Raw genomic sequence first — 13733 nt, 5'->3', positions numbered from 1 at the left:
TGGTTCAATGAGGAGTGCAGGCGAACATGCCAAGACCAAAATCACAAATAAACCCTATCCTCATTGATGGAGGAGCCCAGCACGTATGTGCAGAAAACAAGGCTGAGGCATTTGCAACAATCTTCAGCCAGAAGTGGCAAGCGGACAATCCATCTCTGGAGGTCCCCAGCATCACAGATGTCAGTCTTCAGCCAATATGGTTCACTCCACGTGAGATCAAGAAACAGCTGAAGGCACTGGATACTGCAACGGCTATGGGCCATGACAATATTCCAGCAATAGTACTGAAGACTTGTGCTCCAGAACTTGCAGCACTCCTAGCCAAACTGTTCAAGTACAGCTACAACTCTAGCTTTGACAGCTATGATTAGGAAGTGGGCAATGGGAGAGTGGGGGGGGGGGGGGGGGGGGGGGGCAGCTGGAGGTGGCGTCATGTAAAGGTACTAGTCTGGGAGCTTTGATAATGGCTCCTTTGCCGTTCTCGCTGACCCGTTACTCCACAAGTCCGGTGGTAGTGGCGACACTGCGGATCTGGGGACAGTGGAGGAGGTGCAAGAAGGTGGAGGAAGCGTCGGTCTGCACCACGATATGTAACAACTACAGGTTTGTCCTGGGTAGGATGGATGGTGGGTTCCAGAGCTAGCAGAGGGCAGGCATCAGAAGCTTTCCCAGTTTGAAGGCGTTAGAGGACAAATTTAATCTGCCGCCAGGAAACGCCTTTAAATATCTGCAAGTACGAGCCTTCCTGAAAAAACAGGTAGTGGCCTTTCCGACACTGCCGCCACTGAGGACACAGGACAGGGTGGTCTCCAGCACCTGGGTGGGGGAGGGGAAGGTGTCGGATATCTACCAGGAACTTCAGGAGGTGGAGGGAACCCTGGTGGAGGAGCTCAAGGGCAAGTGGGAGGAGGAGCTAGATGAGGAGTTGGAAGCGGGTCTGTGGGCAGAGGTCCTGGGCAGGGTTAATTCCTCCTCATCATGTGCCAGGCTCAGTCTAATTCAATTTAAGGTGGTCCACTGGGCACACATGACAGCAGCGAGAAGTTTGGGGTAGAAGACAGTTGTATGAGGTGCAAGGGCAGTCCTACAAACCATGTCCACATGTTTTGGGCATGCCCGGAGCTCAGATAGTTCTAGCAAGGGTTCGCGAGGGCAATGTCCAAGGTGCTTAACACACGGGTGGTGCAGAGTCCAGAGATAGAGATCTTTGGAGTGTCAGAAGACCCGGGAGTTCAGGGGGCGAAAGCAGCAATCCGTAAGGGGGGGGGGGCTTCATTGGGATGGTTTGGGAAGACTGAGTCGCGTGGGGTAATGTCTATTTAATTGTTATTGTATATTCTCTTTTTCCTCTATGTTAATGTTCACTCTAGTTTGTTTTGTTATTATTTTTACTACTGTTTTATTATGAAAAAGTCTGCAAAACCTTAATAAAAATACATTTTTTAAAAAAATCTCTAGCTTTGACAGAGTCAGCAGACTCGAAACGTTAGCTCTTTTCTCGCCCTACACATGCTGCCAGACTTACTGAGATTTTCCAGCATTTTCTCTTTCGTTTCAGATTCCAGCATGCGCAGTAATTTGCTTTTATCCAATGTGGAAAATTGTCCAGGTGTGTCCTGTACACAAGAAAGAGGACAAATCCAACTTATCTAATTATCGCCCTATCAGTCTACTCTTCATCATCAGCAAAGTGATGGAAGGAGTCAACAACAGTGCCATCAAGCGGCACTTACTCAGCAATAACCTGCTCACGGACGCTCAGTTTGGGTCCCGCCAGGATTACTCAGCTCCTGACCTCATTACAGCTTTGGTTCAACCATGGACAAAAGAGCTGAATGCAGAGGTGAGATGAGAGTGACTGCCCTTGACATCAAGGCAGCATTTGACAGAGTATGTTGGAGCATAGATGTATTTTGCAGTAGTTCCACAATAATTAATTAGTGTTGGTAGTTTATTATTTTAATTATCCTAGTTATCGCATCATGCAGTTGGTCTAAAATAAATAATTTAAACTAGATAGTCTGTAGTTCATCATTCACTTCGGCAAGTCTACAGAACGTGACACAAGGCGGCAACTCATCACCACCTTCTGAAGGGCAACTAGGGATGGGCAATAAATGCTGGCCTAACCACTGATGCCCACATCCCGTAAATTAATTTTTCAAAAATTGAGAGCGATTGCCCCTCTTCACTGTGCCATGGAGCGCGAGGAAAAGCACCTGGAACCACAACGTGCGACGATCCAAGAGGTGGAAAGGGTGGTTACGGTCCCCAGTGATCAGATTGTGGGGTTGGAGCAGAGGTGGCTATGCTGAGTGTGGCCTGCAAGGAGCTAAAATCAAAGGCGGACGAGTAGGAGAATCGGTCCAGGCAGCAAGGTCTGTGCATTGTAGGCCTGCCATAGGGGATGTAGGGAACAAGTGTGCGGCCTAAGTGTCAAAGATGTTGGTGAAGCTGGTGGATGAGGAGATCTGTGAGAAGGACCCAGAGATGGATCGGGTCTATCGGGGAGCCACCGCAAGGGCGATGATAGTGATCATGCACCAATTCCAGGTGAAGGAGCAGATCTTGAGGTGGGCAAGGACGACGAGATACTGTACTTGGGAGGGCCAGCGGATCCGAATATACCAAGACATTGGTGCCAACCTAGCCAAGCGGTGGGCTGGCTTTAATTATGCCAAGGCGGTCCTCTTCCGAAATAAGGTCCAGTCTGGTGCGCTGTACCCAGCCAAACTTTGGGTGACTTTTATGGGGAAGGAGCATTATTTTACGTCGCCTGAAGAGATACACAGTTTTATTAAAGACCATGGTTTGGAGGATGGTTGATAAAAATTTCTTTCTGATCTTGGCGGGGAGGGGAGCGACATGGCCTTTGTTTCGGTCTTCAGGCAAGTGTCGCCACGCTAACAAGCATGTTAGTGAATGGAAGCAATGGGGGGGTTGCGATGGGGTTGTTTGGGGGGGGATGGGAGGGTTGCTGGCAGGTGAGGCAGAGGGAAGTTAGCGGCCATTTTGGGTTATCACAGATAAGAAAAGAAAATGGGGACAGAGATAAATTGGAGAGATGTGTGTTGGAGGTGGAGAAGAGGATCAGACTAGTTTCATGAAGAGGAGGTAGCTATCGAGTAATATTAGACGTTTATTTGAATGTGATTATGACACTGTCTAAGGGCAGGGTTATTGTGGCTATGGATGTGGTGACGGCATTTGATAGAGTTGAGGTACTTGTTCGAGGTTCGGGTTTGGGCCCACGTTTATCTCATCGGTGAGGTTGTTGTTAGTGTCCCCCACAGCTAGTGTTAAGATGAATCCGAACAGCTCGGACAATTTCCGTCTATACAGGGGTACCCGTTATCCACACGTCTGTTTGCATTGGCTATCGATCCCTTAGCTATTGCGCTCTGGTCATCAGGGAGTGGTCAGGTAGTGCAAGAAGAGAAATGGAACATAAGAGTTTTGTTGTACCCAGATGACTTGTTGCTGTATGTTTCAAACCGTTGGATTATATGGATAGGATTATGGGTATATTGGAGGTGTTTGGTGCTTTTTGGGGCTACAAATTGAATGTCAAAAGTGAAGTGTTTTTGGTAAACGCCCTGGGCAGATTTGAGTGCCCTACCATTTAAGCTAGCTAGGAGTAGGTTCAGGTATCCAGGTGGTCCATGATTGGACAACGACGTATAAATGGAATTTGGCTTGGTGGAGGGAGTGAAAGGGGGTCTAAAGAGCTGGAATGCCCTCCCACGTTCATTTGCTGGGTGGGGGCAGACAGTCAAGATGAACATCCTGCCAAGATTTCTTTTTGTGCTTCAGTCCCTCTTGGTATTCCTGCCATTGGCGTTTTCTGGGGTGGACAGGTTAATCTGTTGTTGTATGGGCTGGCAAGACGCCACAGATTAGGCGCGTGTTTCTATGAAGGAAGCGACAGGTGGAGAGGGGAGGGCTTGCGCTTTCAAACTTACTGTATTATTACTGGGCAGCGAAGGCGGAGAAGGTCTCTCGTGATGTGGGGTGGGTGGGGGAGGAGGAAGGGACAGAGTTGGTGCGGGTGGAGGAGGCGGCATGTGTGGTAGTAAGTCTGAGGGCGCTGGCTACGGCTCTGCTTCTGTTTGTCTCGAAGAGGATTACGGTGAGTCCGGTGGTGGCTTCTTCCTTAAAGGATTGGAATCTGGCGGGGATGTTGGTGCTGGTCCCTATCTGTGGGAATCACCTATTTGCCCCAGCAGGGATGGATGCTATATATAAGCAGTGGCACAGGGAAGGGGTGGAACAGTGAGCGACTTGCTTTGTAGAAGGAAGGTTTGCAAGTTTTGGGGCATTGCAGGAGAAATAGGAGTTGCCGGGGAAGGAGGGGGGGTTCAGATATATAGTTACGGGATTTTGCACGGAGGAGGTGCCCTCGTTTCCTCAGTTGCTGGAGAGCACTGTTGGACAGGTTGTTATCGCCAGATGAGTTTGGGGATGGGAGGATCACAGACATCTATGGATGGGTAGTCGGCACAAGGAAAGCGCCAATCAAGGAGGTGTGGAGTGAGATTATGCAACAGGTCAATGCTACATCATCCTGTGCCAGGATGAGCTTGGTACAGTTCAAGGTGGTGCATAGGGCTCACATGACGTGGGTGCAGATCAGTGGGTTCTTTGCAGAGGTAGAGGATAAGTGTGAGATGTTTGGGGGGGGGGGGGGGGGGGGGGGGCAAATCATGTCCACATGTTTTGGTCATGTCTGCGATTGATGGGATTCTGGGGCCTGAAACGTTATCGGAAATTGTGGGGGTGGAGATGTTGCCGGGCCCCCTGGTGGCAATCTTTGGAGTGTCTGAACTGCCTGAGCTGTTGGAGGGGAAGGGGGCTGATGTAGTGGATTTTGCCACATTGATCACTAAATAAAAATATTTTTTTTTTCAAAGAAAATTGCTGCACCAATCCACAACCACGTGAATCCAGGCTGAGGGTTCTGGTGCATCACAGGAGTATGGAGAATCGGGTTTCCAGCCCATTGATCAGACGAATGCCTGCAAATTACTCATTTGCATCCTTCAGCCAGCACAGGACGTGTAGCTTGCTGCCGCTTACGGCAGGGGGCCAGAGCATCAGAACGGGATCGGCACCGGACACTGATTTTAGCCCAACACTCTATTCTCCGCCCCATCAGGTACCCCACTACCGGCAGTGGGTGGCAGAGAATCCAGCCCCTGGTCATTTATTCCATTATTTAAGAGTTTCGAATTGTGCATATTGGTTTCCACATTTTCAAACCAAACAATGATTACACCTCAAAAAGTAATTCATTGGCTGCAAAGCACCTTGTCCATCTTGAGGACATGTAGAAATACCAAATAAATAAAAGTCCATGTGTTCTTATGTTAACTATTAGATTGTTTTAGGGATACTTTACCTATGATTTTCAATGAAGTGGTTGTACTCTGAACTGGGGTCGATTTGTTCAATGGAATTGAGGACATCTTTGTGGATATTTACGATCTCTTCTGTCACGAGGCTCGTTATTTTTACGTATTCTTCCAGAATTCCCTTTCTACAGAGGAAAGGGAAAAACAAAAGAAAGTTGAAATCACGACTAGGAATATGCTGGTATATTATTTCATAAATGTTCAACTTTACTATATCCAATTTATTTAAAGAAAATTGCTTTTTGCTCCCAGTGATTTTCATCCACACCTTCACATTCCAAGGTCGAGTGCTGTATCAAAAGGTGGCCTGTATTAAAGATATTCACAGGACTCAAAGAGAGAACGGAGGGGGAGAGGAATTGAGGACGGGAAAGGGGGAGGAATTGAGGACAGGAGAGGGGGAGGAATTGAGGCTGGGAGAGGGGGAGGAATTGAGGACATTAGACAACAGCTTGGGAAGCACTCCCCATAGTTTGATTTTACATAATGAAAAACATTTATGACTACTCTGCATTTATATTAAGTTGCTGCTGGTAGTAACACATTTGTAATTTGTAAATCCTCAGCAGCACTTGACATTCTGGTAATACTGCTGTTTTCCTCTGGTGAAACCACTAAGCTCCAATTATACATGCTTGAAGAATTACATATTCATAGGAAATTAATGCACTTGCAAGTATGAAGCAAATTCTTTTAGTTGGTGCTCACCAAAGGGCAAGAAAACAACATCAGAAAAAGGGAAAGCATGCTATTTTGTGCTCCCAGAGCCTGTCTCTTTTGTTTGCCAATCAGAAATAGCACAGAAACAACAGTAAAGCTGCTTCGCCATCAAAATCCTTCACTTGTCATTTATCAAACACACAGGGGCTAGTACAGCACTTTCATTACTTATGATATAATATTGTCAATGTACAAACAAGTTTCTAGTTTATTTACAGTTTAAAGGAAAAACAGCTTTGTAATTTCCTCTAAATATTTAAGGTAAACTATATTCCACAATTAAATTCAGAAAATCAAGCAGATAACAAGATTTGGCTCGGCTCTGTGTCAGACTGCATGCTGATAGAAAAGGTAGGGCCTTGGAATAATAAAAGTCGGTTCAATATTATTGTCTGTTCATGGTTCTCAAACTACCCTCTACCCCTACAAATTACCTTCCTCCTCTTCCTTCCCCTCTTTGCCCTCCACCTTCAGTTACCACACTCACCAACACCCCAGATCCTGTAACCCTCCTTGTCCGAGAAACTGCAAATGCTCTCAATAGTCCATGTTCAGCACCAAGGGTTGTACAGTAAAATAGCTTTCAAAAGGGAATTGGACAATTGTCGAAAGAGAAAAAAATGCAGGTCTGCAGGGTTAAATAACAAACCACTTCATCTTTAACAACAGTACCCGGCTTGCCAATGATAGGAGGAGACTGACCCACTGCAACAGATATGCCTTGACCCTGCCCACCAAGCTCGTAAGATGCAATTTACGGAGCCTGGCCAAGTCTCGAGTCACCTGCACCCCCAGATACCTGAAGTGAGTAGTCACCACACAAAACAGTACACCCCCAAGCCAGCCCCTTCCCCAGCGGGGAGTCCAATAAGGCACTCACTCTTCTCCGAATTCAATTTATATCCCCCAAAAAAACCAAATCACTTGAAAAGCCCCATTATATCCGCCACCATGAGAACCGGATTGGAGATATAAAACAAAAGGTCATCAACATACAGGAAACCCTATGCTGCAACAACCCTCCCCCTCCACTTATCCAAGCTCCTCAGTGCAATGGCTAAGGGCTCTATCGCCAGCACACAACCCTGCCTTGTTCCCCTATGCAAAGATCCCGAGTTCACCTCATTCGTACAAACACTCACTTTCGGACATTTGTCTAACAATTTGACTCATGCCATAAACTTGCCCCAATCCCAAGCTACTCCAACACCGCAAACAAAAAACTCAACAGTACTCTATCAAATGCCTTCTCCGCATCCAGCCCCACCACCACCTCCTGCTATCCTCTTTCTGATGGGGGTTTAGTGAGTGCTGCACATTCGAGGATAACTGCCTACCTTTTATGAACCCTGTCTGATCCTCCCCAACCACCTGCGTGAGGCACTCCTCCAGCCGAAGCGCCAACTCTTTGGCAAGGATCTTGGCATCTACATTTTGCAGGGATTGTGGCCGATAAGGCCGACACTCTGCTGGGTCCTTAATTTTCTTTAACAAAAAGCAAAATAGATGCATGTTCCATGGTCTCCGGAAGCACTCCCCTAGTTACCGCATCCACAAACATCCCCACCAACAACGGTGAGCCTATCTGAAAACTTCCTGTAAAATTCCACTGGGAATCCATCCGGCCCCAGTGCTTAACCGTTTGCATTTTCCAGTTTGCATTTTCCCTATCGCCTTCAGAATCTCCTCGTTCCCCTCTGGCTCCTCTAACTCTGCCATGTCCTCCTCTCCCACTGTGGGACACACCAGCCCCTCCAAAACCTCCGGCATATCTGACACATCCCCAATCCCCTTACCCCATCCAGGACCTGAAAAATATCCTGGAGACCGCCTGCTGGTGGAACTGCCCTGCCAGCAAGCAACTGACCTTCTCCCCATACTCGTGCACCACACCTTTTGCCCGGCTCAACTGGAGTACCACTTTCCCGGTGGACAAAAGGAGTTCCTTTCAACTGGCCAAAATGTTCTAGAGTGAGATCTTCCACATACTTCCCATCAACTTCCAAAATTTTTGCCCGTCAGCCACTGCCCCTCTCTTGCCTCCCCAGCCAGCTGCGCCTTATATGTGATTATCCCGTCCTTAACACCACCTTCAACTTCTCCCAAACCACTGACGGCAAGACCTCCCCATTTTTACTGAACCCCACATAATCGTTAATCACCTTTGCCATCCTCACACAAAAAAACAGATCCGCAAGCAATCCACAATCATCCTCAACACCAGCCTCTGTGCAGGCCACTTCTCCAAGACCACATCCCCAGGTGCAGAGCATAATCTGAAATAGCGATCACCGAGTATTCTGCTTTTCTCACCCGACCTCCCCATAATCAAGAAATCAATCCTTGAATATACATTATGCACTGGCGAATAAAAGGGCTACTCTTTACCCCCTGGGTATAAGAACCGCCACGAGTCCGCTCCCCCCATCTCCTTCATAAATGCTGCCAACACCCTCATTCGCCCCAAAGGGGTCAAGTAGAGCAGCTTAGATCAATTCTTTTTGGATGCAACACTGTGTTTAAGCCCCCACCTAAAATTAACTGATGCGTGACACGGCCGGGATGGCTGCCAACATTCTCTTCGTAAACCCTACTCATCCCAACTCGGGATACACACTAACCAACATCACCAACCTCCCCTTCAAAGCAACCGCTACTATAACATCTGCCCCCCCTAATCTGCCACCACCTTCTCCATCTGAAACCCAACTCTCTTACCCAACTGTATCGCTACCCCAGGCTCTGCTAATAATAATAATAATCTTTATTATTGTCACAAGTAGGCTTACATTAACACTGCAGTGAAGTGACTGTGAAGATCCCCCAGTCGCCACACTCCGGCACCTGTTCGGGTACACCGAGGGTGAATTCAGAATGACCGATTCACCCAACAGCACATCTTTCGGGACTTGTGGGATGAAACCGGAGCAGCCGGAGGAAACACGTGAGAACGTGCAGACTCCCCACTGACAATGACTCAAGCAGGAATCGAACCTGGGACCTCTGTGAAGCAACAGTGCTAACCACGCTGCTACGTGCCTTGCTCCCTCGCCGCCTATCAAAGCCCGAATGAAACATCAGGCTCACCCAACACTTCCAAAGCCGTACTAGGTCCTTCATCCTCAGGTGGGTCCCCTGCAGCAGTCCCACATCAGCTCTCAAACTATTTAAATGCGAAAAGACTCTCGCCCACTTCACCGGTCCACCCAACCCCTGCACGTTCCACGTTAATATTTGGACTGGGAGTCTCTCACCCCCCCGCTCCTCTCAGTCATGACCACCCCGCTGGGCATACCGGCCCATCCCCTGCCAAGGTCCTCAGCCCACCGTCCACCCAAAACCCAGGCCCCACCCCGCACATGGGCCCAAGCCCTGCCCTAGTCACTATCAACCAACTGCCCCTCCCATCCCAGGAATCTCCAACCACTTCCTCTCAAAACCGCTCCTCTCTGCATGCTCCACATCCCCCCACCCACACCTCCTAAGCCAGCCAACACCTGTCCTGATAGGCTTGGCAGGCCGCAGCTCCTGCACCCCCCCCCCACTCCCAACTTAAGTTTGCTAGCAAGGTGGTCCCCACCAAAGCAACCCCCACGCCCCCACATGCCTTACACTAAACCCACCAACAGAAACCCCCACACCCAACCCTTCGAAACAACCAAACATGTTAAATACAAAACAAAGGGTGGGGAAATGCCAACACATTATCCCACTGTCCTCAAACCATCCCCTCCCAATCATAACATGAAAAATCATATTCTAAACTCAGTTCAGTCCCAATCCTTTAGCCCTCACAAACGTATCTCCTCCAATGCCGTCTCAAATAAATGGTCCTTGGAGTCACACATAATCTTCAGCTTCGCCAGTTAGACATCCCCGAACCACACACCAGTGAAGCGTCGCCTTCACCCTGTTAAAGGCCGACCACCAACTTGCCAGCTCCATCATGATGTCCTGGTACATACGAATACCACTGCCTTCCCACCTCACCTCCCGATTCTGATAGGCCCATCTCAAGACCTTCTCCTTCATCTGATAGCTGTGAAAACAGGCTATCACAGCTCTTGGTGGATTGTTCGCCTTTGGCTTCGGCCAGAGCGACGGTGAACCCTATCCAGCTCAAAGAGAGAGGGATTCTCCTCCCCCTCTAACAATTTGGCGAGCATCCCCGAAGAGTATCTGTCGACTTCGGGCCATCCAGCCCCTCAGGCAGTCCCACGATCTGAAGATTCTGCCGCTGTGGCCTGTTCTCCAGATCCTCCACTTTGGCTCTGGGCCTTTTATTACTGTCCTCCACAATCAGCAGCTCCTCTTTCAGCGAGGCAAGCTGGTTGCTGTGCCGCGACAATGCCACCCCTTTCAACACCTCACCATGCTCCCGCACCGTCTCTGACGTCTATCCTAGAGTCTCCTTCATCGGGGCCAGCATATCTTCCCACTGTTTTGAGCGTTCCAATCATCTCCTTCCCATGCCGCTCAAAATGCTTAGCAAACTGCCACTTAAACTCCATCGCCTTCACCTCGGCCAGTGTCTCCACTGTGATGGGCGCAACCCCGCCTGGCAAGCTTGCTCCCACCATCTTTTCTCCCACAGAACTCCGCACCTTTCTCGGGCCCGCTGGTGGACTAGCACTCGTTCCTCTTCGTGCTATATTCTTTCACTGGGTTTTCAATATCATCTAATACCCACGACTTTATTGAAGACAGTTCACATAAAAAGTTCACCCAAAACATGGTGAAAAGGGCCAAAAAACAAGAACTCTGGCAGAAGCCACCCAACATACGAACTCCACCTAAATGTCGCCATTGGAAGTCCTTATTATGAAACTTATTGTTGGTCTGGCTGTGCAGGACTGGCAGCAATAATTAAAACAAAGGCAACTAAAGGAATAAATATCCTGGGCAATGTCCAGGAATGGGTTGATAACTGGCAAATGACTTCAACACCATATAAGTGCCAGACAATGACCATCTAAAACATGAGAAAGTCGAACTGCTATCTCTTGAAATTCAAAGGCACTACCACCATCAATTCCCCTATAATCAATGTCCTTGGGATCACTGCTGACTCTGGGACAACTGTATGAAAGATGCTTGGACAGATTAGAGACTGGCGTACAATGGCTGCAGTGTGTGTACATCTACAAGACACAGCAGCAACTTGCCAAGGCTTCTTCAACCACACCTTCCCAATCTGTGACCTCTGTCAGAAAGAAGGACAAGGGCAGCAGATGCACAAGAGCACTATCACCTCCAAACTTCATAAACCACCCTGACTTGGAAATGTACCCCTAAAAAATTGTATTTGGCAACTTAACAAGAGTCTCCCAATCAATTTATTGAAAAGAATACTGTTATAAGCTTATTAGTTATCAGAGGGCAGCATAGTGGCACAGTGGTTAGCAGTGCTGCCTCACAGCGCTAGGGATCCAGGTTCAATTCCAGCCTTGGGTCACTGAATACGTGGCATTTGTACACTCTCCAGTGTCTGTGTGGGTTTCCTCCGGGTGCTCCAGTTTCCTCCCACAGTCCAAAGATGTACGGATTAGGTGGATTAACCATGCTAAATTGCTCCTTAGTGCCCAGGGATGTGCAGTTTAAGTTATGGGGAAAAAAAAAGAATGCTCACTTATCTAAACTAATTACCCATTCTTCAAGCAAGTAAACAACTGAAAAAAAGTATCTGTATAGTAGGACCATCTTTATTCGTCGAATCATATGCATCCTCTACATTCCATCGGAGTAGATACGAGCTTGACTGGGTCCACATTAGATAGGTAAATGAATTGACATACTGGAAGTATCTGGTGTTGAACAGCATCATTGGCACTTAAGCCTCTGTTCATTAAAATCCAATTTCACAGACAAACAGGGATGGATGTAATCGATTTTCAAATTACACAGATCTCCATATAGAACAATGACAACATTCTCCTGTGATAACAATGAATTCTTGGCACCAACCACTAACATATGTTACATTTTTTGACTCACTGCACAGAAACAAATAAAATGTAAATATATCAAATATAAAATAAAATATAAATAAATGCATATATTGGTGTATCAGGAGAAAGGTGCAACCATTTTTTTAAAAAACTGGTACATTTCATAAGCTCCAGGCAAATTATGGAAATTGCAGACCATATTATTGTCTAAAATGATCACAGGGATTTATAATGATGAATTATTGCATCAGACCTTGGCAGATATTAGTGCAAATGCAAAGATAATAATCCAACTTTAGAGCCAGTTATTTTCTTTTTATGCATGGGAATGACCCACTGATTAAGTAAGGATCCTGGGCTTGATAAATACGGGCAGAGTACAATAAACCTGAGGGCACCACAGTGGCGCAGTGGTTAGCTACCTCATGGCGCTGAGGACCCAGGTTCGATCCCGACCCTGGGTCACTGTCCATGTGGTGTTAGCACATTCTCCCCGTGACTACATGGTCTTACCCCCATAGCACAAAAAAAAAGATGTGCAGGGTAAGTGGATTGACCAAGCTAAATTGTCCCTTAATTGGGAAAAATAATTGGGTACTCTAAACTTATTTTAAAAAGTTACAATAAACCTGTGTAAAGCACTGGTTCAGCCTCAACTTAAGTACTGCGGGCACTTCAGGAAGAATGTGAAGGTATTAGAGACAGTGCAGAAAAGATTCACAGAAATGGTTCCAGGGACAAGTAAACTCTACGTGGATAGACTGGAGAAGCTGGAGCTCTTCTTACAGAAAAGGTTAAAAAGTGACTTGATAGGGGTATGGAAAATCATGAGGGGTTTGGACAGAGTTGATAAGAGAAACCATTCCCATAGGTTGAAGGATTAAGAACAACATGACACCAGTCTAAGGTGACTGGTAAAAGAAGCAACAGTGACATGAGGGACAAACCTTTTAAGCAGCAACTGGTCAGAATCTGGAATGCACTGCCTGAGACTATGGGCAGCATCAATTGTGGCTTTCAACAGAGAAATTGAATAATTTCCTAAAGAAGAAAACTTTACAGAAGTATGGAGAAAAGGCAAGGCAATAATACTCGGTGAATTCCTCTTGCAAAGAATCAGCATAAAGGTAAAATAATTCCTTCTGTGCTGTAACCATTTTATGACACTGTGCTACAGTCAAAGTGGGTCACAGATTGCATACTAAATATAATTTTCCAATTTGTGAGTTAGGTCCATTTCTGTTGTTTATTTTTTTTGCCCTCTCTTTATTCCCAAAATCCTTATCCAAAGATCACAGAATACAGTAGCAAAAGAGGAGTTCGTCCAAAGTTATGATTTCATTTTTTGGTTGGCAAGCTGTAACCAGCGGAGTGTCATGGAGATCAGTACTGAGTCCTATTTACATTGTACATCCATGGCTTGGATGAAGGAACCAAATGGGTTGCTAAACTTGGCAATGATACCAAGATAGGTAAGAAAGTAAGCTGTGATGAGGACATAATTCCTTTGTAGACATTTTTTGATAGTTTTTAAGATAGTGGGCAAAAATATGGCACATGGGAGTATATTCCTCTAAGCTCGGAAAGCCGCCTTCAATGAACAGATCCCCAAACCACTCAATCCCTGCCCGATGAGTGCCAGGGACCCAGGTTC

General features: G+C 46.9%; 1 protein-coding gene across 2 annotated transcripts in view; it reads right to left on the bottom strand.

Annotated features, from left to right (window-relative positions):
• fer (fer (fps/fes related) tyrosine kinase) overlaps positions 1-13733 on the bottom strand; it is a 414420-nt gene that overhangs the window by 225136 nt on the left and 175551 nt on the right. For both annotated transcript variants that reach the window (XM_072516399.1, XM_072516400.1), the window contains exon 6: positions 5399-5536. In XM_072516399.1, coding sequence (XP_072372500.1) covers positions 5399-5536 — 138 coding nt within the window. The remainder of the gene's footprint in view (positions 1-5398; positions 5537-13733) is intronic.

The sequence above is a fragment of the Scyliorhinus torazame genome, chromosome 9, assembly GCF_047496885.1.
Source record: "Scyliorhinus torazame isolate Kashiwa2021f chromosome 9, sScyTor2.1, whole genome shotgun sequence".
In the NCBI taxonomy this organism is placed as follows: Eukaryota; Metazoa; Chordata; class Chondrichthyes; order Carcharhiniformes; family Scyliorhinidae; genus Scyliorhinus; species Scyliorhinus torazame.
Note: the sequence above shows the minus strand (reverse complement) of the source record. Positions and strands in the feature narration are given on the sequence as shown.